Below are 24,834 nucleotides of genomic sequence, written 5' to 3' on the forward strand. Positions count from 1 at the left end.
CTTCATATTGCTACATCATCTTCATAATATAACTTCATATTATTACACTATCTCGATTACTTCATATTTATTACATGTAGAATTATTGCCACCATGTATGTGCAGTATATCGATCATCAATCATTCAATGTCACCTATATTTCATCTTGAACACGAAGTACTTAATTGGTCTAGGTGAAACTGAATACGATCTCATTGATCTCAACATCACCATGATTTGCAGAATCATTATTCAACAGTATTTAACATAGTTCCTCCGTTTTTTTAGTTGATCTGACACCATTTGACTTTTACAGTATTCACACAATACGCTTTGACTCGCTTTTGTGGTTAATAGATACGATAAAACATATTCATGTGGGGTCTTGTTTGAATTGTTTCAATGTATATTATATTAATATCCACTTTTTATAATTTTATAATGTTGATAATTAGAGATATTAATCATTAAAAACATGAGTTGACAAACGTGATAATAAAAAGGTGTCAACTAAAAAAAACAGAGGAAGTATATAGCTAGGCACATGAAACACGACATTTATCAGATTCTATTTATTGTTAGAATTAATTTATGATGTAATGAATCTGAATATAATACCATGCATGCTTTTTATATGGCAGCTGTATAATTTGGCTCATTGTTGGACGACCCATTTGATATGTGGATGACCTCGTTGATGGACATGGACAGGGTAATTGGAAGGGTATGATTTAATTTCAAATTAAAGGGGTTTTTATTTGATAATAACTTTAATGAACAAGTTTTTAACTAGACAGAGTCAATATAAGGCAAAAATAATATAGACCTAATAAGAAAAGGTTGTATGTAGAATATAATTTTGCATTCAATTGTACTCACTTTTGTCTCTATCACTTCTAATTTTCCATCGCTTATTTTTTAGCTCCCTCACTATTGATGACCTAACTCAATCAATAATGATTGTTTAAAAGGCGACCCGGCCTAATTATAACCTAAACGTGTTATATATTGTCCCACACACATACCTTTAGATCGACCTGCCAAATAACCAAATCTAATTGGCAGTATGATATTTAATGTTGTATACCATTAATTAGTGAACTTAATTTATTTGGAATTTTATACATGTCTGCTTGTCTATCCTCAAATTAGTATCTACTTAGCTTTACAGGTGGTATTAAGTAATTATTTAATTTAATCATATTTATGACATGTTAGGGAATGGAGTTGCATTATTGTGAATAGTGACATGATAACATGAGAAGCACATTTAGGCCTTTGGGTATAATGAAGTGATAAGTCTAATGAGAAAGTTAGAAAATATAAGATGCATAACTCCTCCGCTTCCACTTTGCACCAATTTAACTTTTATACAAATCTCAGATTAATGTTGAGATGGTTCATGGTTGACGCATACTTTTGCAATTAGAGTAAAATTAAATGGTACTTGGAATTTTGCAAATTACTAGGTTTTGGTTTGTCTAATTGTATATTTCCATTTCAAATTATTGAATTTTAAAATGTTTACCACTGTAATAGCTACTCCATATTAATAAAAAATAATTTGGCTTTAGTTTTCCATAATCCACTACTCTTAACAAACATATACCACTTGTGTCATAAAAAATAATAATAATAAAAAAAAAAAACAAACAAAACTCTAAAATCTAATCTCAATATACGTGCCAAAGCATAAGAAAACAATCATCTTAAGATGGAGGGAGTACATTTAATGATCGAAAAAGTACGTGATTTCATTTGCATCAGATTATTAATACAAAGATTCCAAAGACGCATGGCTAAAAAATGACCTTACATCAAATGGTTGCATCTTGCATGCAGTATTGCACAAGAAAAAAAAGTTGAGTAAAGGATATAATGCATGCATCTAGTATTGGGTTATTGGGTATACTACATACTTTCTCCTAGAGCTGATCAAACTTAACTTGGGTCATAAAATGGTGGGTTTCCCAATTTTGGGCTTTGAATTCGAGCCTGGAAGGCCCATTTAGTTGGAAAAATTACCTGCCTCAAGCCCAGGCCGTTATAAAGAAGTTATGAACATGAATTTATTGGCCCAATCTTATTAAGCATAACCCGATCTGTAATAACCTCTACTTTTCCATTATACCATAGTTGCACCATTTTAACTTTTACATATTATAATAGTGTTCAAAAGTCAGTCATTATATAAGAGTAAAACTCTTAGATTGTGAACACTTTCTTTAATTAAACATGGAACACCGTTTATGAACATAGCTAATATGTTTACAGTTTTATCTCAGTATGATAAGTTGCGATTGCATTCTTAATTAATTTTATACAATTCGTGAATAAAATTATACACATGGAGTAGACCCATACCAGGAGGGGTGGAGAGAGGGGGGGGGGGGGAGGGGAGGAAATTGGACACCTTTTAGAATGAGTTCGGTTAGGTTTGATCTTATGTTAGAGATGATTTTATAATTCATGACCTGAACGGTAATAATTTAAATTTCTTCCGATAAACTTTTTTTTTTGAAAGAACCTTCCGATAAACTAATAAAATGTTTTTAAGCATTTTATTTATTAATCTACGTATGGTTAAGTCTAATAATCAATAATCGATCATCAATCGAAACATACATGTGATAATATTTCTTTAACTACAACCTTTCTCTGCCCATATTTATTCAAGTAAAAGGTGCAAAACAACTAAAGATCGAATAGAGAATAGAGTACGTAGTAATTAAGTTGCTTTTGCATGAATAAGTACTTAAAAGCCAACAAATTAAATTATACCACGTTGGATTTTCAATTTATGTTATATATAGATAAATATTATTATAAAAATAGAAAAAGAAATAAAAAAAATTATTTCATTGACGTGCAAATTAAGGAAGTACTGTACTAAATTATAGCCGGTGAAACCAATGCATATTATGCATGCAAATTTGAGATAAACGAATAATTTAACAACAACAAGACATGCATGGCATGCAGGAAGACACCGGTCACTGAAACCATAAATTCTTCATTAAATCAAGGCAGATAATGATGATAAGACTGAAATTCAGTTTCGACTTCTCTTTTTCAAATTTCAATAGAGTTTGTTATGCATTTGTTTCTACCCTCAAACTACATTTAATTCTACTGTATATACTTATCTACCAGTAATACATACACCGCCTTATTTTATTGGAAAAAGATATATACGTTAAATTTTCATACTCCCTCCGTTACATTTCTAGAGAAGTAGGAATGTAATTTAGGGACGGAGGGTGTACTAATTTTTGGACCTGAGTAAGTGAGTAGTGCCTCACTGCCTCAAATCATTACTTGGTGTTTTACACTTATACATACGTAGTATATACTATATTGTGCATTACTTTTTAAACACCAAGCTTTGGTTGGTTTAATAGAAAAGTTTGTAACGTAAGAGTTTAGATCACGCCCCACTAAATGCACTTTGGGTTGGGTGGCGTGAGGATTCCCTTACCCTCTCCATCCCTATTTTCAAAGCACTTAGCCGACTATCCCGGACTGGGAGGACTTGTGAGAGATTCCAGCTGGTAAAACAATACTCCTTACCAACCCAAAAAAAAAAAAAAAAAAATAAAAACCTCTACATATCATATCATTACTCTTTATGCTACTACACATAGAGTGCCACATAGGTTCAAATTTAAGATTACATGCACATGCAAAACATATATAGATGTTTAAACTGGCTGGTGGCCTTACCACATTTATAACCTTCTCAACGGTACTTTTTCTCATGCAAATTTTGTCTTCTTCCACCATTGTTCTATATAAACCCCTCTTAAATCTCAATATAGTCAACTTTCATCACTTGCTTTATATTTCTACATACAAAAAATAAAAAGCTTGTAATTTTGATAGTTTAAAATATAAGTATTAAAATGAATTGTAAGCTTCTTATCTTTCTAGGGCTTATATACGTTCTTGTTTGTGTAATTGGTGAAACTTATGCTATAAGAAATGATCGTTTCACCACTAAGGATTTAGGTGATGTTGGTGTGTATGGTGGTGGTCCGGGAATGGGTGGCGGAATTCCCGGTATAGGTGGTCTTCCTCCTCCCGGTGTCGGAGGTGTACCACCGGGTGGCGTACCACCAGGCGGTGTAGTTGGGGGAGGTCAAGGTGGCATAGGGGGAATGGTTCCAGGTGGTGGTTTAGGTCAAGGTGGGCCAGGTTTTGGTATGGGCCAAGGTGGACCGGGTTTTGGTATGGGCCAAGGTGGGCCTGGTGGTGGCATGGGCATGGGTGGTGTTCCTGGAGGTGTTGTGGGCGGACAACCGGGCTTTGGCATGGGCTCGGGTATTGGAGCTGGTATTGGAGCTGGTTCTAGGATGGGTGGTGGCGGCCTTGGTGGACCCATCGGGGGGTCCACCGGTATTGGAGCCGGAGTAGGTGCTGGAATGGGCGGGAGCATGGGAGGTTTGCCTGGTATACCTGGTGTTGGATCGAGTTCGGGTATTGGTGTTGGAGCTGGGGCTGGGGCAGGCTCTGGTGTAGGTCCTAACCCTGGAGGAAACTAGGACTACGTAGTACGTACTACACATGAACATGCACTATAAAAGAAATAAGGAATCCTTTAGTTTGTTATTATAAGTATGATTTTGTCAAGTTATTAGATAATTAGTGAGGCACTATCTAAATATGTAGTGTTAATTAAGTTCTTTGTATTGTCAAAACTGCTTAGTACGAGTATTGCAGTAGTACGTGAGGTTTTTCAGTTTGTTACACGTATGTCTTAATACAATAAGAAGAAAGTTGATCTCATATTGAACAGTACTAGTCACTCTAATATATATATGTATTGCCTCTTAATGTTAAGCTAAAATTATTTGGAAAATTTGTCAGAAACAACCTTTTAAAGTGTCCACTTTATTTAAAACAACCTTTTAAATTTTTTTTTGCAATTTCAGACCACATTATAATTTTTTTTTTTATCAAAGACAACCAAATGCTACTTTCCGGCGTTTGACTCTATTTGTCCCGATGTTAATTACTAGTGTGCAACGCACATGAACTCGTATATTGCTTAATACACCAATTTTCACTCCAATTCACTCGTACTAAAAGAGGGATGAAAGAGAAGCAGAGGTTTTAATAGGAGTTAATTGGAGGAAAAAGGGGTGTATTAAGCAATGTAGGAGGTCACGTGACTCGCACACTCGTGGTCAACATCGGCAAAAATTGAGTCAACGTCGGAAAGTAACATTTGGTTGTCTTTGATAAAAAAAATTTATAATGTGGTCTTAAATTGCAAAAAAAAATTTAAAAGGTTGTTTTAAATAAAGTGGACACTTTAAAAGGTTATTTTTGACAAATTTTCCAAATTATTTTTCTATTTACTTTATATGATATCTTTCTTAGAATGTGTGCCTATGCAATGAGTTACAGGTACGAAGAAATGAAATATAAAAGTATATTTATACAGACTAGCTAGTTGTACTAAAGAACATATCACTTACGTAAAAAAAAAAAAAAAAAATCAAGGAAATTAAGTGTATATGCATTAAAAAATGTATTATCAAAGAATGGTTATGTCATCCGATCCTTTGACAACATATTTTGTCTTATAAAACAATACCTTTTTTTTTTTTTAATAGTATAAAACAATACTTAAAATAGCGGTTTTATTGTATTAATGTCGGTAATCACTAGTAGCTAGTGATTTTGATCATAAAAAATAATTGAGACTCACATTCTAATTCTACGCGGGATAAAATAATACTCCGTATGGTTAAGCTGTTTGTAAATCATCCATATATTTTTTAGAAAGTTCCCTTGCGTTAGTGTCCTTTTCAATTTTTGGGCCTTAGGGGTTTCAGTGAAATTTACTTAGCCCTGAATCATTAGGCCTAAGCATAAGAAAGCCCAAATAAGTGGCCCAATCACCCAAAAAGCCAGATGTTCTTCCCAAACCAATCAACCATTGTCAAAGCGGTAACAACTTTAAAGTAGAAGGATATCATCAACAACAAACAAGAAAATTACTTCATCTTCTAGCATGATCATTAGCGTTAACCGTAACCTTAAGTTATAGGCTAGGCTTTAGGACTAGATTTAGTTGTAGTATCAGTTTTAGACTTCAGTATTGTATTAAAGGTTATTTAGATCGTACGAGACTCCGGTTGCAATCACTAGTATTATTGTACGTAGGTATTGAATTATTCATCTCATTGTAATTGTCAAGCATGTATTCATGTTAACTAATTTTCTGAACACTACTATGACAAATAACAACTACTCACACAACGTACTACTTTTACTGAACACGTCATAAGTGAAATTGGTATGAGCTGAGAGAGATATAAAATACTAGTAGTATGTGAAAGTAGAGTGAGTTAGGTAGAAAATTAATAAAATAATACTGGGTCAGTATGTAATAAGCTAGGAATGTTGCAATAATTATATCCTCCATATTATAAATAGCGAAACGTTTTGACTTTTTGCACTATTTATCAAATTTATTACTCTGACTTTTGTGATTTATACATATGAATAAATAGTTTTGTGGGTTCTTGTTAGAAATAGAATCGTCTCTACGAATAGTTTATTTATTTACTTTTTTTTGAAAAAATATGAATAGTTTATTAATATGCAATTGTTATAATTCTTACTTTTTGATATTTAAAAATGTTATCAGTTAAATTCTTGCATTGACATACGTGCGAAAGAGAAACATTTCAGTTATGAAACAATGGTAGTATTACGAAGTATTAAGCTTCATATTAACAAAGCTATTATTACGAAACAATGGTAGTATTACGAAGTATTAAGCTTCATATTAACAATATATTTTATGATAAACTTTGTTTTTAACAAGTTAATCATTAAAAAACCATGGTCAAAGGACAAGTTTTTGAAATAGAGGGAATACGTGTAATGAAAAATAGTAAATTATGAGTATATCTTATCAATTATTTAGAAAAGAGGAAATATATTTAAAGGGAAAGTCACCCGTTCACCCCTAGGACTGTAGGAGCATACTGCATAGAGCATACTGCATACCCCCTAGTAGAAATTGCCAAAGTGGTCTAGTGAGTCTACTCCATAAGAATGTACCCTTTTACTACAATTAGCCCTAAACGTATGGAAACGAATAACCCCATCAAAAAGAAGTTAACATTATCACACCTAATATATAATAACCTTCCCCTCCATATACTAGTATATTTCATTCAATTCATTTAATTATTTGAACTAACCCACGTCACCTTATGGAAAAAACACAAACACCCCCTAAGAAAAAGCCTTTCAACAACACAACCACTCAAAACCACCACTCAAACACCAAAAAATGGGCTGATCTTCCAAAAGAACTCCTCTACATCATCGCCTACCATCTTGATTATACGACGGATCTACCCCGCCTTCGCGGTGTCTGCCCTTCTTGGAGATCTGCTCTACCTCTACCCGATTTCCCCTTACGGGAAATTCACATGGAGGTCCCACCAATCAAATATGGAAATAACAATAATAACAAACCTCTTTATCTCCTCAAGACTAGATATTACCTTTTTTACCCTTTGCCCGGGAGTCCTTGTTGCGGCGGGTGGATAGCTAGAATGGGTGAGCTTGGTTTAAACAAATGGCGACTTCTTAGCCCACTTTGTACCAACTTGAAGTTTAAGAGGTACTTGTACACTGACCCAACCATAATCGGAGAAATCAATTTGTTGGATTTTCGTGTTGTTGAGCTTGCTAGACCCATGTCTTTGGTTAATCATTTGGATTACAATGCACAGCCATTATCGAAGAAAGTCGTCCAAGGGGCACGGGCCGTGTTAGTGTTACTTGATGATGAGCCTAGTGGGTTGATGTTGTGGAGGTTGGGGGATCACCACTGGGTTAGAATTGAAGATCAACGAGATAATTATAAGTTGTTTAAGGATATTGAGTCTTATAATGGTAATTTTTATGCCTTTCGGATGACATTGATTTCTCAGTTTCAAGTGTGGGTGATTAATCCAGGTATGAGGCGCAACTCAATTTCTTCTATTTTTATTTTTAATCCAATTTAGAGAGAATCGCAAGGAAAAATGATGTAGATAAAATTTGATTCAAAGTGTTAGATATTGAAATTTTTTCTGTGGAGGCGGATGCACCATGCTTGGTGCATCCAGTGCTCTTTAAAAAAGGAGGAATGAACATTTAGCTCTTCAATAAAGAACATATAGTTGTTTTGTAAAGAACATATAGCTATTTTATAAAGAACATCCAGTTTTATATGTTTTTTTTTTGGTAAATCTAAAGAATATTTGTAATATTAGTAAAGAACATGATAATATTAAAGAACATTATTAATATAGTAAATGTACATTTGGTATAAATGATCATGTATGTATATGAAAATGTACATTTTACTGTATTATAATGTAGATTGTATTATATTCTAATGAACATATATGTTATAATGTTGGTTACATGTTTTATGTACATTGTATTATTTGCATCATATAAGTATATGAAAAAAGAACATTTTACTGTATTTTAATGTACATTGTATTATTTGGATCTACAACTTTTTCTAAATTTGTCTATTTGCTTGTTTTCTTCTTCCAAAATATATTAATCGGTTGATCTTCTTCAAGAATTTCATTTTATTTCTCATTGCAACAACAAAATTATATCAAAATTGCAATTAATTTTCAATAAAATCAAATATTACAATTTTCAATCAAATTTATAAAAAATAAACACTCAAACTCAAAATAAACAAGTATGAATGTCAAATAAACAAGTATAAATGTCGAATTTGGTCTTACCTTTCGTTTTTATTTGTCATCTTGAACAATCTTGGGCTCAAAATTTCGAATTTCTTGAAATTTTGTTTGAGGTTTGAGGAATTTGAATGGGTTTGAAGTTTTGTTTGGAGAGAGAAAGTGAACTTTTGGTAAAAAAAAATTGAAATGATTTGTAATGGTAAAAAAAATTAATTATAGTACTATTTATCTATTTCATTATACAAAATTTCTTTTAAAAAAAATATATATACAAAATTGTTGCATAAAAAATTGATGTACATTACAAATGAACACTATGTTCTTTTATGTATATGCCCATGTACATTATAAATGACTACTATATTCTTTTATATGACTATGTTCATTAGTATATACCTGAATGTTCGTTCCGCCTTTTTGTATTTTGGAGCGGATGCACCATGTGGATCGTGCATCCGCCTCCACGAACCAACTATTACTTAGATATTGTCCTCTCATGTAAGATACACTTTGTTCTTTTCACCATAAATAAGTTAATCGGATTTGATATTTATAAATTAAGGTTAATTTGATTTGATTTTAATAAATTAAGATTTAATCTGGTCTAATATGATATATGCTATATAAATTTGCCTAATTAAATTTCATCCACAAATTTACATTAATTTATAAGCAATGATATTACTATCAAATTAGTTCTTGTTAGATTCATTTTATTGTGTACTTTTCAAATATATGTAACTTTTGTAAAAAATTTCATAGTTGAAGATATTTAGAGCCTGTTCTGATTAACTGAATTGAGCTGAATTGAACTGAACCAAACTGAACTGAAATGAATGAACTGAATATTTTATGAGAGAAGAAAATTAAGGCCATGTTTGGTAGTAAGCTTATTGGGGGTATATTAGCTTATTTGACTAAGTTTAGCTGATTGACTAGTCAAACAAGCTAATACAAGTGTTTGGTAGTAAGCTTATTGAAAGAGCTTATTTCACTAAATAAGCTCTTTTTGAAAAAGCTCATTTTAGGAGCTTTTTCAATTAGCTTATTCATTAATTATTGTGAAATGACATTTATAACCTCATTTAATTTAAAATCCTATCTAAACTACCTACCCCACAATTAGCTTATTGGTCATTTCACATACTCAATCACCTTTAAGCTATCAGCTATTTACCAAACACTTTTATATAATCAGTTAATACAATAAGTTAGTCAAATCAGCTAATAAAATCAGCTAGTCAAAATCAGCTAACTCAATCAGCTTCAGCTTTCACCTTTCAGCTTTCTCCCAAACAGGGCCTAAGAATTGAACTGAACTGACTTATTGAAGCTGATGAACTGAATTGAACTGAAAATAAGCTAAAGAGAGCAGACCCTAAAATAAATAAACAAGAATCAAAAGTTAAAATCTAGTTTAATTTCAATATTTTTGGTCTGGTCTGATTTGAATAAACATAGTTACAAGTATTTAATATAAGTTGGATAGAATAAGTCTTAAGCTATTTGATATAGATTTTTTTTTTTATATTTTTTTATTTTTTTATTATGGGATTGTTAAACACTAATATATACAAATTATAATCAATCTTGATACCTTGAATGCTTGTGCAGGTAATCTCTCAATGATGAAGCAAGTAATCGATGTTCCGGGCATTTTGCAACTAAATGAAGGTAAATATGGTTGCATGGATGCAAACTTTGTACCATCTAAATCTAATGGTTGCTTTTATTTGGTTATCGATGTCACGGTATGGGAGGATATAATTCATAGACATAAGCTAGTTTTCATGTTGAGGGAAGAAAAAGATGAGATGAAGAGTAAGTGGAAAAGGGTTGAAAACATAGGAAATATGACATTTTTCATTGGAAAAAATGTGTCATTTGCTCTACCACCTCCACCAAGAAGCTTAGCACTTTGGAAACCCAATTCAATTTACTCGTTTAATAATACAACAGGGCCAGTTTGGTTAACCCGGCATTATAATATCAAGCTAGCGAGTTGGAATCCACACTGTATGTCCGAGGGGTCAGTGTGTTTTCGCCATATGGTTTATCATACATATAAAGATCATTTCAATTTGTTCATCATGAACGAAAATGATAAGGATGGCGGCAAAATGTCTTGTGAGAAGCGCCAGGAGTTGAGTACTAGACTCTTCTTTCCGTCACCCTCTTGGGTTAAGTGGCGTTGTCCTAGTCTTGACAATATTGAAATTAGGCTTGATGTCTAAGGGTTTTATGAATATGCCTTTATGCATTTGTTGAATGAATATTCTCTTATGTATGTATGAAGTTGCAAGTTCGGATGTAATTGAATGATGATGCGTTTGTTTGAGTAAAAATTCCTTCTAGTAGCCTGGATTTAGTTGTAGTTTCTGTTATAGACTTCTATTGTATATTTGTACTAATGGTTATTAAATTAAATCCTAGGAGACTTCAATTGCAATTGCCCATATGAGAAAAGTTATAGAGAATTTAATATAATTATGTTGAAACCCATTGTATCCCATTTGTGAGTGTCCCATATTGGAGAAAGAGGAGGGATGGTTCCACTTTATAAAGTATATGAGTTACTCCTACTGTTGTCAATTGATTTTAGCATGGAAGCTCCGAAGCTTTGTTTGTGAACCAAACTCTCCTCCTTGTTCGGGTTGCCAGACCCATTTCATATTGTTTTGAAATTTAACAAATTAAGATTGAAGAAGAGCAAACTAAATATGAAAACTTAAGCAAATACGAAAGGTTAGACTTGTACTCTATACACGATTTGAGAACAAATTAAATAATACGGAGTATAAATTAATTGAGAGAAGGAGAAGTTAAATTTGAAATTTTACCCACAAAGCATATAAAGAATTGATTGAAAATATTAAAGTTCAATTTTTTTTAAGTGCACAGTCTATATTCTATAGTCAAATCAAATTTATTCCAATTTTCATTTCCCAATGACAAAAGATGGGTACAATTTTTCGTGGCTTTAAAATGATTAAAACCAAAGAAGAATATAATAACATCAAATTTTATTTAATTTAGGCGGGAAAATTTAAAACATTTGACTATAAAAAGTTAAATTGAAACTATAAAATTGTTAAAATACTACTTTGTAAATAAAGAACATTTTACTAGACTCCTTTCTCTCTCCAAAACCCTAGCCTCCATTGTTGAATTTTGAAGGGGCTTTCATCGATTTTAATCGGTGGAAAGCCCCAATCCTTGTTTCTTTATTGTTTTTTTAGGTTTATAATAATGCTTCCTTATTTTGGGAGGAACTTTTCTCCCTCGAAAGAAAGGGTTTCCGATCTCCTTCGAAAGACAAGGGTTTTTCGACCTCCTTCGAAAGACAAGGTTTATCTCCTCTTTTCGAGGGAGAAATTTCTTAGTTTTGAATCTATGGTAGCAGATCTAATGGATTGTCGTGAAATTATTTCGTTGGTGAAAAAGTTATCAAGTTTTCGAATACGAACAGATGAATCAAAAGGAAAACATCCTCACGGTACAGATGAATCAAAAGGAAAACATCCTCACGGCTACAACGGATCGTTAGATTGTCTCTCCAACAAGGCTGTAATTTTCAGCGATATAAGCGGGAGATGCTCCGCAGTGCAAGATCTACTCGACGATAGTAGTTTTTATGAAGGAAAATTCTATTTGATTCAATATCTTATGTATTTGTTAAGTCGAATCTCTATTGTAGATGTCGTATGACTTTTAATTAATGAAATATTTTTGCTATTAAAAAAAAAAACAATAAAATTGTTAGGTAAAATTAATAAAAAATAGTAATAATAATTGAAAGAAATAAAAAAAATATTATTAAAAAAAAGTATTTAAAAATGCTTAAAATACTTCGTATGTCAATTTTTTTTTTTTTTTTTTTTTTTGAAACCGTATGTGAATTTTCTTGAAAGAGAAAGAAATACAGTAATTGAAAGTAAAAGTCACCCGTTCACCCCAAAGAGCATACCTCCAAAACACTTGATGCCCATTGGCCCTGCTTTTGCATATTTGTATTACCAAGTCAAATTAAGTCAGTCTACTTCATATGACTGTACTATTTTACTACAATTAGCCCTATATCCTTTATGTAAAAGAATAACCCCATCAAAAGTAGTTAGCCTTATCACCTAGCTATATTCTTTAAAAACCATCCCATTCAATCCTCCATATACTTGTACATTTCATTCAACTCATTTTATTACTTGAATTAACCCACAAAAATACATCTTCATTTTTCTTTACCTTACTTATGGAAAAAACACTACCCCCTAAGAAAAAGCCTTGCAACAACACCATCACCACCCAAAATCACCACTCAAACACCAAAAAATGGGCTGATCTTCCAAAAGACGTCCTCCATCTCATCGCTTACCATCTTGATTTTAAGACGGATATCCCACGCATTCGCGGTGTCTGCCCCTCTTGGAGGTCCGCTCTACCTCTAGCCGATTTCCCCTTACGGGAAATTCACATAGAGGTCCCGCCCCTCGATTACAACAACAACGAAGCCTTAGTCCCACCCCTCATATATGGTAATAATAATAACATTAATAAACCTCTTTATCTACTCAAAACTAGATATTACCTTTTTTACCCTTTGCCCGGGAGTCCTTGTTGCGGCGGGTGGATAGCTAGAATGGGTGAGCTTGGTTTAAACAAATGGCGACTTCTTAGCCCACTTTGTACCAACTTTTATTTTAAGAGGTACTTGTACACTGACCCACCCATAATTGGAGAAATTAATCTGTTGGATTTTCGTGTTGTTGAGCTTGCTAGACCCATGTCTTTGGTTTATGATTTGGGTTACGATTCTCAACCAATATCGAAGAAAGTTGTCGAAGGGGCACGGGCCGTGTTAGTGTTACTTGATGGGCCAGGATTAAGGGATTGGTTGATGTTGTGGAGGTTGGGGGATCACCAATGGGTTACAATTGGAGATCAACAACAAGATGTTTATGGGGTGTTTCAAGATGTTGAGTTTCACAATGGCAAATTTTATGCCTTTCGGTTTGGACGATCTCATCAGTGTCAAGTTTGGACGATCAATCCAGGTATGGGCACACCTCGATTTCCTTAATTTATAATTTTGTTTATCTCGTTTAGTTAGAGTTGCAAGGGAAAATGATGTAGATGAATTTGATTCAAATTCTTAGATGCCATTCTATTATGACTTTTCCCAATTATAATTGAGTTTGTTCTTTTCACCATAATTAGGTTAATCTGATTTGATTTTAATAAGACCTGGTGTTAGGTCTGGTATGGCATGTTCATTGTATAAATTTGACTAAACCACCGCAAATTTACACTAATTATAAGCAAAAACATTATTATCAATTTAGCTCTTGTTATTTCATCATGTACTTTTTAAGTAAGTAACTTTCATACCACAAAAAAAAAAAAAAAAAAATACCATCAACAATAATTAGGGTTTGTTCACATTTATTGAACTAAGCTGAACTGAACTGAACTGAATATTTTATGATAGATAAATTAGGAGCTGAACTGAACTCAACTGAACTGATTGGAGCTGAACTGAACTGAATTCGGGGAACTAAAATTAAGTATATGTGAACAGTCCCTTAATCTAAATTGAAATGTTATAATGTAGTCTAGCTTAAATATTTTGGTCTGATTTGAATCTGAAAAACAAAAGTTACAAGTATCTAAGATAATAAGTTGAATAGAACCAAATTCTAAGCTATTTGACATCCATGTGGCTATTCCGGTTTATTGGTGAGTGATATATACGAAATTGTCGAAATTAATATAATCAAATCTTGACAACCTGAATACTTGTGCAGGTAATCTCTCAACAATGAAGCGAGTAATCGATGTTCATGGCATTTTGCATCTAAGTGAAGGTAACTATATGAGCATGGATGCAAACTTGGTATCATCTAAAACTAATAGTTGCTTGTATTTGGTTATCGATGTCACGGTATGGGAGGATATAATTCATAGACATAAGCTAGTTTTCATGTTAAGGGAAGAAAAGGATGAGAAGAAGAGTAAGTGGGAAAGGGTTGAAAACATAGGAAATATGACATTTTTCATTGGAAGTAATGTGTCATTTGCTCTTCCACCTTCACCAAGAAGCCTAGCACTATGGAAACCCAATTCAATTTACTCGTTTAATACAAGCGGGCCATTTCAGTTAACCCGACGTAACCATATTGAGCTAGCGAGGTGGAATCCACATTGTATGTCCGAGGGATCAGAGTGTCTTCGTCGTCGTATTTTCGATGTTGTGAGGTATGGATATTATTATTTCGATTTGTTAATCACGGGCGAATATAATTTGATTTATCCCACATATGAAGATTATTTCAAATTGTTCATCGTGAACGAAAATGATGAGGATGTCGACGAAATGTCTTGTGAGAAGCGCAAGGAGTTGAGTACTAGACTCTTCTTTCCGCCACCCTCTTGGGTTAATTGGCGTTGTCCTAGTCTTAACAATATTGAAGTTAGGCTAGATGTCTAAGGGTTTTATTATTTAATATAACTTATTGATGCATTTGTTGAAGAATTAATCTTCTCTTAAATATGTGTATCAAGTTGCAAGTTCGGATGTAATTGGAATGATGATGAGTTCGTTGTCCTAGTCTTGTTAATTTTATTGTTAGCTATGAGTATGACATCCTGTTTTTGCTACGGCCAACCAGATGGATTCATCTTGTATATTGTATCGTTTAGGTCGATTTTACTGTCATGTTGCTAATTCGATCTTATGGCTTCAGAAACTTGTGATATAACTGGTTTATGATTGATTTTACTGTCATGTTCTGATCATCCACCCAAACCTTGTAAGATAAGTTCCTTAACCCTTCATCAGGGGATGGGTCGCGCAATACAATTAACCATGTGATTTGAAAAGGTTGGTAGTACGTACAGTAGATATAAGTAAGAGCAAATTGGGAAATTTCCTGTTTCTCATGGTGAGAAACAAATTTTATTTCTCACATGACATTTTCGTAAATAAATTAACAACTTTATTTAATTGTGGAGCCCACAATAATGAAAAAGTTGTTGATTTATTCATAAAAATGTCATTATGAGAAACAAATTTGTTTCTCACCATGAGAAACCAGGGCATCCTCACAGCAACTTATCAAAAATGGATATTGATAGAGTATAAAACTTTATTCCTGGACCTCAACCACCAGCTTAAGTTTTTGGTTGAGTTTGTCCTTTAATATATATATGAGTCATAAAGGGCGTTAAGTGGGTTATATACATGGATGTATGTAAGAAATTTAGTCGTAGGAGTGCTAAATAAATATGTTCTGAGGGTAAATAACTTGCACTGTACTTCATTGAGTTTATTCTATAGTGCTTCATCAAAGTTTTATACGTAGTATTTGTTTACTTGATGGTTTGGTTAAGATTTGAGAATCAAAGGTTGATGACAAAAAAAGGTAATGTTTGTAAACTATATAGTATATACCCTACTTGAGTTAGTTTCTTTCTTTCTGACACAGTCATACCTTAATTAAAATAGAAGTTTTATAATTCTTTTTTTTTAATTTCTCTACTTTTAATCATTAAGTAAATTAAACATCGTATGTTTCTTTCCTAGTCCTAAAATTGAGAAAAACCAATTAAATCACAAAATTTGTACTAAAACATTGTCTCTGAATCTCCAACTATTAAGCTCAGAAACCTATATTTTTCGGTTGAAGATGTTTCTGTACATAATGTATCCATTGGTGTTAACGGAAATTCTTCTCATTTGTATCCTTTTGTTCCGAACTCCTTTGAGAAAGCTTCTAGTGAAAGGGCTAAGCTTGCTCAAGGTTGGCCGTGGTCCTGTGGTTGCGCAAACTTTGTCTATAACGATGCTTGTGTTGTTCCTCTCAAGCTTGTATGGCCTCTTAGAAGCCCATCGCCGCTTCATGGATGCTGGTGCCATTAATCCAACCGAACAAGTTCTTATGGCTCATCATCTCCTCGAAACAACTCTTCTTGGTACATAATTCTTGAATTCAGACTTAATTAACTAGTATAGATTTTATTTTTAATAAAGTTTAATTTCAACTAGTAAATTGTGAATTATTTTGAAAAATTTGTCTAGAAGGGACTTAGATGTTCACTATTTTGTTTGGAATGACCTTATATAATTAAAGTGGTCTAAAAGGACCTTATAAATTTATTTTGTTGTTCGAGAAGACCTTGAGGTCGGAATCCGTCAATAATTGACCCTTTTTTTTTTTGTTTTTTTTTTGTTGACGTTGACCCCTCACATGACCTTAAAAAATAACCTCTTTTTTTTTCCACGATTTCCCTCCAATTCCTCCTTCTCTCTCTTCTAATCCCCAAATGACATAAATCAAAATAAGGGAATTTGATGGAAATCATGGAAAAAAAAAAAAGAAAAGAGGGTCATATTTTAAGGTCATATGAGAGATCAGCGTTGGAGAAAAAAGTTAATTATTGCCGAATTCCGATTTCAAGGTCCCCCCAAATAAGAAAATAAACTTATAAGGTCCTTTTAGACCACTTTAAACATAATTCATATAAGGTCCTTGCAGACAAAATAGTGAACATATATGTCCCTTCCAGACAAATTTTCTATTATTTTGTGACCTATCATAATCTTTATCCACAAATTTTGTATAGGAATCTCCTTGTTGTTATACTAATAAGCAATAAACAGAAATAACTTATCTCTTGATGCGTGAACCAAACTGACAATAGCCGCGTCGTGGAGAACCACTGACCTAAAAGACGATTCCGCGCTACCTCCCGGTGCAGTAGACAATTGCGGTCGCCCTCCAGGATAAGCACGGCGCCGGAGTTTATGTGCACTCACAAACCCGACTGGAACTCAGAATACTTGCCCAGAAAACAGAACAGGAAGAACATGTGTTTAAATAATTTTAGAGAAGAGAGAAGACTGATTGTGTGTTGTATTTTGGCTGAGAAAACCACCGAATATTTATAGGGTGAAGAGGAAAAACGGGAAGCATAAAAGGTGGGAAGAACCTGGCCAAGAAGATGACCAGATTAATCTAGTCAGTCAACAAACGAGGCAAGAAACAAGGGAGTGAATTAATCAGCTAAAATCAAGGGATTAATGGCTGATTAATTCCCACAACAGTCAGAAAATCCCAACAGTCAAAAACGGATACTTGGAATATTCTGTTAACAAGAAAAAGGAAATAAGATTTCTCCAAAAAGATAACAAGGACCCACGCCCGCGCATCGCATTCCCCAAGACCCGAGGCCCGACCCGACCCGGCTCGGCGCGCGCGCGCGCGCGCGTGTGTGTGTGGAGTAACACACACCTCCAACTTACTCAACTAAGTAGTGCTAAAGCACTACATTATAAAAACAAGGAAAAACCTTCCTCCCCAATCAATGTGGGACTTTTCCCCTTCCATTGTTTTTCTCTCTCTCTCTCTCTTATTTTTTCCTAACACTCTAGCATTATATCAAGAACTTCCAACACTTGTTTCTTGCTTTCATAATAGACAGACTGCACTATTATATGAATGAGATTTCTCGATTGAGGGAAGATAATGAGCTTCATCGACTAAAGGGAAAGGCGGTGCAAGCTACGGCTAAGCTAGCTAGTGAACCAACTCATCACAAGGAGAGGATGTAAGTTAATCAGCTTGAAGGCTTGAAGCTAACGTCACAACTCGCAGTTAGAAACTGTAAATAACTCATAGCTAGTAAAAAAATTGTATGTATAAAACGTGCATGAATTGTTGCATGGTAATCGATCAGATCATGTCCTATTGTTTATCATGATCAAACATACTATTTTATTTATTCTATATATTCATTCCATTACCAAATTATAAAATTAATAGAACCTTATCCATTCCAATAATGTTATTCGATGTTGCCTTCGTTTAAATTAAATCATTGTCAATATCACTTTTTAAATTACACTATCGATCAATAAGTTAGAGGTTCGATTTTCGTTTGCCACCTTGGGGAGATTATTATATATACCTAGGTGCACCGTACACCCATGAGTTTATTCTCATTTTGAAGATTGTTATTCATTTAATCATCAAATAAAGAGAAAAACCTAACCTTGAATTAGTTGAGTGTGCACCTGGTGTATATAACAAATTCCAGCCACGTTCTTGCTTTCCTAGTCATGCCATAGTTGAAACTGATAATTTGAGGTTAATTAAATTATAAATTATTGTTTAATATGTTCGACATAAAGCATGAATCAAGGGATATTGGTGAGCAAAAGATATCAAAATAAAGTTGTTGTTTGACTTGATTGTTAGATATGTTTGATTAATTGAACTATATGATGAACTTCATGACTAAATGATCGAATAATTGAAGAATAAATGCAATATAATATCCTTCAAAATTATAAATTACACTACTTATTAGATACATGGAATCTAAAAAAAAAAAAAAAAAAACGTAGAACAAATGATTCTAGGCACGTCAAAATTTTTGAAAAAAAAAATAAATCTAATGATTAAAATAAGGAAATAAAAAATTAAGAATGATGATTATATTATTGATAATTAACCTATTAATTCTCTGATAAATTGGACAATTCAGAGTTATTGTCCTTGGAAATTTGCTTACCCATAACTATTTCACTACTGTTACCATTATTATTAACATTATTAATTGAGTCATAATTGCCCTTAATTATTGAGGATATAGCCGTGGCTAAAGCTGAAGCAAGGTTAGGGTCCGAAGCAAGGGCAGCTTTAGCAATACTTAATGGGTCAACTAAAGGCAAGTTACCATTTTCTCTATTGGGCTCATTTGGTCCTTGGAAATTATTGGGCCCATGGCCCAACAGCTGTTGCATAAGGCCCATTAAGGCCGGCCCATTTTCCTTTGCACACGACATGTTACTGTTGTTACCTTGTGGGTGTGAGCCTTGTGGCCGAGTGAGGTCTAATGTGATGGTAGGGAACGGGGCCGAGGCAGATATTGTGGCCAAGCTTGGGAGGCCCGGGAGAGCCGTGGGTTGTGAGAAGATGGACGGACATAATAGTCCGTCCATCGGACTTGATGATTTGGAGCCAGCGATGAGCATTGAGGCGGCCGAGGTTGTTGTGCTGGCCATGGGTACCGCCTCGGGTGGTAAGTTATGGTTGTGGTGTCCCTCGTAGGTTGTGATGAGAATGCTATTATCCTCTGCACATCTTTGTACCTATTGAAATAGAATATAAGGTATGATAACGTTAACTTTGTGTAAATACTAGCTAGAATAATGAACGTGAATATATTCCTTAAGCTTAGACAGCTGCCTAAGGTTATCTAATGCAAAAACAAAAATTATATATACGTCAACATAAAATAACAAAATTTATGCCAATTTATAGGTCAATAATTGACATGATAAATAAGGTAAAGTGCTTGACTAAGGGCCTGTTCATATTTACTGAACTGAACTGAATTGAACTGATTGGAGCTGAACTGAACAGAACTGATTGGAGCTGAACTGAACTGAACTGAACTGAAAAATTAAAATGCATAAAACTGAACTGAACTGAACTGAACTGAAAATAAGTAAATATAAACAGGCCCTAATTGTATAGAATTTTTTTTTTTATTCTATAACTAATTAAACAATTTTACGCAATAACATTTGATTTATAAATAAATGTTACGAGTAGTAATAAAATATGTTCAAAGTTATTGTATGCAACTATGCATAGTACAAAAGTTAAATCGTTGCAAGTATTCTAAAACAAAAGAATTACTATAGTTAATAGTTGTAATGCTTTGTCCATCTCTTTCTAGATGTACCATACCAATTTATTTATTTATTTATTTATTTTCTATTTTTTTGTCTTCAAGCTATTCATTGCATATTTGTGTGCATATAATAATTGATAGAGTATAAAATATAAATCTAGACCGCAACCATTGGCTTAAGTTTTTGGTTGAGTTGATCCTTTAACATGAAATATTTTGTGCAGAGTATGTGAAGAGCCTATGCTTCATCCACATTTCAAGCCCAAAAGGCTCCCATGTGAAGGAAAGTGATAGATTATAAAACATATTCTAGGCCTCAACCATCATCTTAAGTTTTTGGTTAAGTTGATACTTTAACAACATTTGTGTTGTGGATTGAGAATTTTACATTATTAAGCACATAATTTAGTAACATATCAAAGGAATGTACAAAGAAGATGGCCTTGTAAAGATGAAATATTTGTTGCCTCCTAGCTATAGGGATGTTTAATTTAAATTCGCATATTACTAGATAAAACACTATTTTAATTTTGGTGTACAATTGATTATACTCTATCCATTGTATATCAAAGCTAACTCCTTGCTTATTGTTTATTTGTGGAAGCACTAAATGAGAGAAGTATCTCTTTTTGTATCTATAAGATACAATTGGTTGTAAGTTGAAAATTTTCTACGAAATATCAAGTACAAAATAGATCGACTACGATAATGTAGAAACACAATTTGTTTTAAATAAAGATACAATTATGTTTAAATTATTCTTTGAGCTTTGTAACCTTGCCTTATTACTTAATGTTATTCTTTCTTACAAAGGACCAAGTAAGGGTGATTGGGGTTAACAAGACCGTATGGAATGAGATAGGATCATACTAATATGAATTTAGAATGTACTTGATTCACAATATATACCACGTGTTTGTTTTATTTTTAATAATTGATCTGTTTTTTTATTTAATATTTAGAAGTTCAGCATAATCATCCACTCCTTTTTTCAATTTTTAAACCACATACCTTGAGAATTTAAGATATGATTTAAATTTTGCAATATTCTAGCACCAAAATTTCATTTTTTGCAATTTTCTCCAATAATATAAGCCCATAACTATATCCGCATTTTGTGAACCAATTAAAGACCACACCTAAGTGATACACTTGTACATATATACTTGCAGTAAGTACTGAATAAGGTATTTTCCAGAGTTTGTTTCTAGAAATGGTTCAAACTATAATGCTATTATTACCCATTGCAACTTCTATAAATGGAAAAAAAAAACACTTTGTAAATTGTTTGCTTTAGATGATCAAGATCATCTACTAAGCTTTGATAGAGAATAATTGTAAGTTACATTAATGATGAGGCCTAAACTATTTTTGGCTTCAAAGGTTTTTAATCTGATCGATTTGCTTCTTTATTCTTTTCACTTTTCAAATAATTTATTTGTGAAAAATAAGTTCAACCAAATTTCAATAGGTTCATGTAACAACTATTCAAATTTAACTGGCAAGTTAGTTATTGAAACAAAAAGGTACAAAGAATATAATTAAAGAAGGATTAACCTGTTTGCGAACTGGACAAGAAACTCCCATGGTGCAACGATAATAAGCTCGAGGGCAAGGATTTCCTTTTGCCATTTTTTGACCATACTTTCTCCATTGACATCCATCACTAATCTGCATAAGAATGCTATTAGTTAATATCTTATTTTATCTGAATTAATCCTAATAACTGGAAGAAGAAAAATCTAAACATGCAAGTTATTGTACATAAACTCATAGTTTTTGACAACATGCCAAGATGTTATTGATTTGTAACAACACTAACAAGTAATTAATTACAGTTAGTTATTTTTAAGGAAACAAAAATAATATAAAATGTTTCATCAACAGAAAGAAGCAATTTATGATGTGATTTGTTTAGTTGTTTTATTTACCAACAGCGTAACGCTAATATCGTAACAAACTCATGCATTGTTTTCCGTTATTGCTTAGATTCTTGTGATTTGTTTGTAGTTTTGTATTTAACTAAATTTATTATTTGAATACAAATAAATATCATGAAATTATATAACTGAAAGTGACATGAAATTTAAACATTACACACACCATATTTGCTTCAGATCGTGCTCGAACTGAAACGCGAGCTCGTCTCATGGTTACTTCATGAGCCTCCTCGGTCTCTACGGTTGTAGGCGCCATGCCCCCAACTCTTTGCATGTTATTTGTATTTTGTTTTTCTCTTTCACGACATCTATTTAATTGCTCGTAATCTCTATTGGTATCACTCGAATTTGAATTGGACCTCCTTCTATCATCTCCATCAGTGATAAGACTTTCTTGCTTTGGACCCAAGAATTGACCCATTTGTTGTTTCCTTTTGTCGTTTATTATTACTCCCTCATTGGTTAATGTCTGAAATCATATGCACGAATCCACATAATAAACGTGTAGATCATAGAATGTTTTATACAAAAATTTCATATATATTAATTAGATGATTCATTACCTATAAATTTTTAAGTTTTTCTTTTCCAACATAATATATAATTTTAAAGTATAACATTTCTAAAATAAGTAAATGTGGGGAAAAAAAAAAAAGGGAAATATATACCTCTATTGGGTGGACTTTAATGGATTTATTTTGATCAAGTTGGTGTTGTTCCATTGTCATGATTTGCATTTGTAGGGCTTGGTGGCTGCTCGTAACTTGATCAAGTAAAGTCTTCAATCTTTGATTTTCGACGCTCTTTCGTGCAATTTCCTCCCTTAGAATTATCATCTTCACTCACATATAATAAATTAGATTTCCATGGTATAACAATAAAATAGGAACCAATTCTATCAAATTAAAAGTTAGAACAACATAAAAATATACGTACATAATTATCATAATCACATAAGATTTACGTATATACACGAGTTTACTAAGTGTTAATCACCTCATCCTTAGCATTTTGATTCTCATCATGAGATTGTAGCATTTCTACTTCATCTCCCACCGTAGTTTTCTCAACAAAATCGAAATTTCTAGCCACTTGAAGCTTTAACCCGGTCTATGATCATAAAATGAAGCGAGTCACAAAAAATAATGTTAAATGACTTTAAACAACATAAAGAAGACAAAACTATAGTATAATTTTTAGTTGCATACATCAAGTTGTAGTTTAAGATGATCATCATCATCACCAAAACCATCTTGGATGTCGCCGCCATTGTTGTCAACTTTGTTAGTAACACTTTCTTCTAATGCCCCCTTTGAAGAAAAAGTAGAGCCTTGAAAAAAGTCCATCTCCTTGAACCTATGCTTTTGAGGTACATGATCATCCTCAATATTATCATCATCATCTCTTCTAATATAGCTATGATTTATATGATATTCCATGCTTTATTGTGTATATATTATGATCCTCTCAAATATTTGCTAGATCATAAAGATTTAGTGGGGGAGTCAAAATTAAGAAGATTATAATTATGGAGAGTAATTATTAGTGTAAAATAGGAAGAAGAGGAAGAGGTGAAGAAAAAGGTGGAAATACAAAAAGAAAAGGTAGAAGTCTAAAGAGTTGAGAAAGTGAACAATACAGAAATAATTTAAGAGATTATAAGCAAAAATTAGGAGATGGACTCGGCATTAAAAGAGGTCAAAGCTAAAGACCAAAGAAGAGATGTAATGGGGGTGACTAAATTAATTAATTAACTAATTAATTAATTAATTTATCAACATATAATTTTATATAATAAGGTATATATATTATATATACCATAATATATATAGTGTTTTATATTTTATTATATAAAATCTAGGTCATGAGGTAAGGGGTTGCGTCAAATGCATAGGTGTACACGTAATCTTATATAGAGAGAAAGAGTCAAAAGAATGGGGGATGGAAAATAAAATGAGATTAGATCTCCAAGAAGAATGTAAATCATGGAGACAAATGCATGATTTTCGTTAAAAAGAAAACGGTTTAATTAAGGTGTGTAGAATTTTGAGAAAGTCAATATGATTGACTAGTCTTCCTATAATTGGGTTGTATTAATCGTAAGATTAGACTATAAAGTAAGAATCGTTTACCATAGGTTGTTGACATTTAATATCAGGTTACAACAATATTTCATGTCTTTATATTAATAACTTAATAAGGATGGTAGGTTAGACCTTGTGCCATATATTAAGATTTTTAATAAATAATTTTAAATTAATATTATATAAGGTTTTTTTTTTTTATTATTGTTATTTTTTATTTATTTATTTTATGCATAAGTGTGTCAAGCCCTACAAACTAAAGACAAAAAAATTAACATTGTGTAAATTTACATATGTAAATATTATAATGGATTATAAAATATCTTATTTGCCAAACAGATATTTTAAAATATGCATTTGACTATATATTGTATGGTGGAAGGATACAACAAATA

General features: G+C 32.6%; 4 protein-coding genes across 4 annotated transcripts; 3 read left to right on the plus strand and 1 right to left on the minus strand.

The window, feature by feature from the left end:
* Positions 1-7,212: 7,212 nt before the first annotated feature.
* LOC145628236 (putative F-box protein At3g25750) lies at positions 7,213-10,952 on the plus strand. The gene is made up of 2 exons (XM_081680535.1): positions 7,213-7,966; positions 10,333-10,952. Exons 1-2 carry the CDS (start codon positions 7,213-7,215, stop codon positions 10,950-10,952), a joined length of 1,374 nt encoding a protein of 457 aa, XP_081536661.1.
* A 2,015-nt stretch (positions 10,953-12,967) lies between these two features.
* On the plus strand, positions 12,968-15,348 carry LOC145628237 (putative F-box protein At3g25750). The gene is made up of 2 exons (XM_081680536.1): positions 12,968-13,769; positions 14,520-15,348. Exons 1-2 carry the CDS (start codon positions 12,968-12,970, stop codon positions 15,200-15,202), a joined length of 1,485 nt encoding a protein of 494 aa, XP_081536662.1. The 3' UTR covers positions 15,203-15,348.
* A 1,067-nt stretch (positions 15,349-16,415) lies between these two features.
* On the plus strand, positions 16,416-18,325 carry LOC145628238 (uncharacterized). Its single transcript, XM_081680537.1, has 2 exons — positions 16,416-16,686; positions 18,192-18,325. The coding sequence occupies exons 1-2, from the start codon at positions 16,416-16,418 to the stop codon at positions 18,323-18,325; spliced, it is 405 nt and encodes a 134-aa protein (XP_081536663.1).
* Positions 18,326-18,855: 530 nt separating this feature from the next.
* LOC145627373 (WRKY transcription factor 42-like) lies at positions 18,856-23,960 on the minus strand. The gene is made up of 6 exons (XM_081679764.1): positions 23,564-23,960; positions 23,352-23,465; positions 23,024-23,191; positions 22,519-22,824; positions 21,973-22,086; positions 18,856-19,867 (listed from the first exon to the last, which is right to left on the minus strand). Exons 1-6 carry the CDS (start codon positions 23,792-23,794, stop codon positions 19,232-19,234), a joined length of 1,569 nt encoding a protein of 522 aa, XP_081535890.1. The 5' UTR covers positions 23,795-23,960; the 3' UTR covers positions 18,856-19,231.
* Between the last annotated feature and the right edge of the window lie 874 nt (positions 23,961-24,834).

The sequence above is a fragment of the Chenopodium album genome, chromosome 4, assembly GCF_948465745.1.
Source record: "Chenopodium album chromosome 4, dcCheAlbu1.1, whole genome shotgun sequence".
NCBI classification, from domain to species: domain Eukaryota; kingdom Viridiplantae; phylum Streptophyta; class Magnoliopsida; order Caryophyllales; family Amaranthaceae; genus Chenopodium; species Chenopodium album.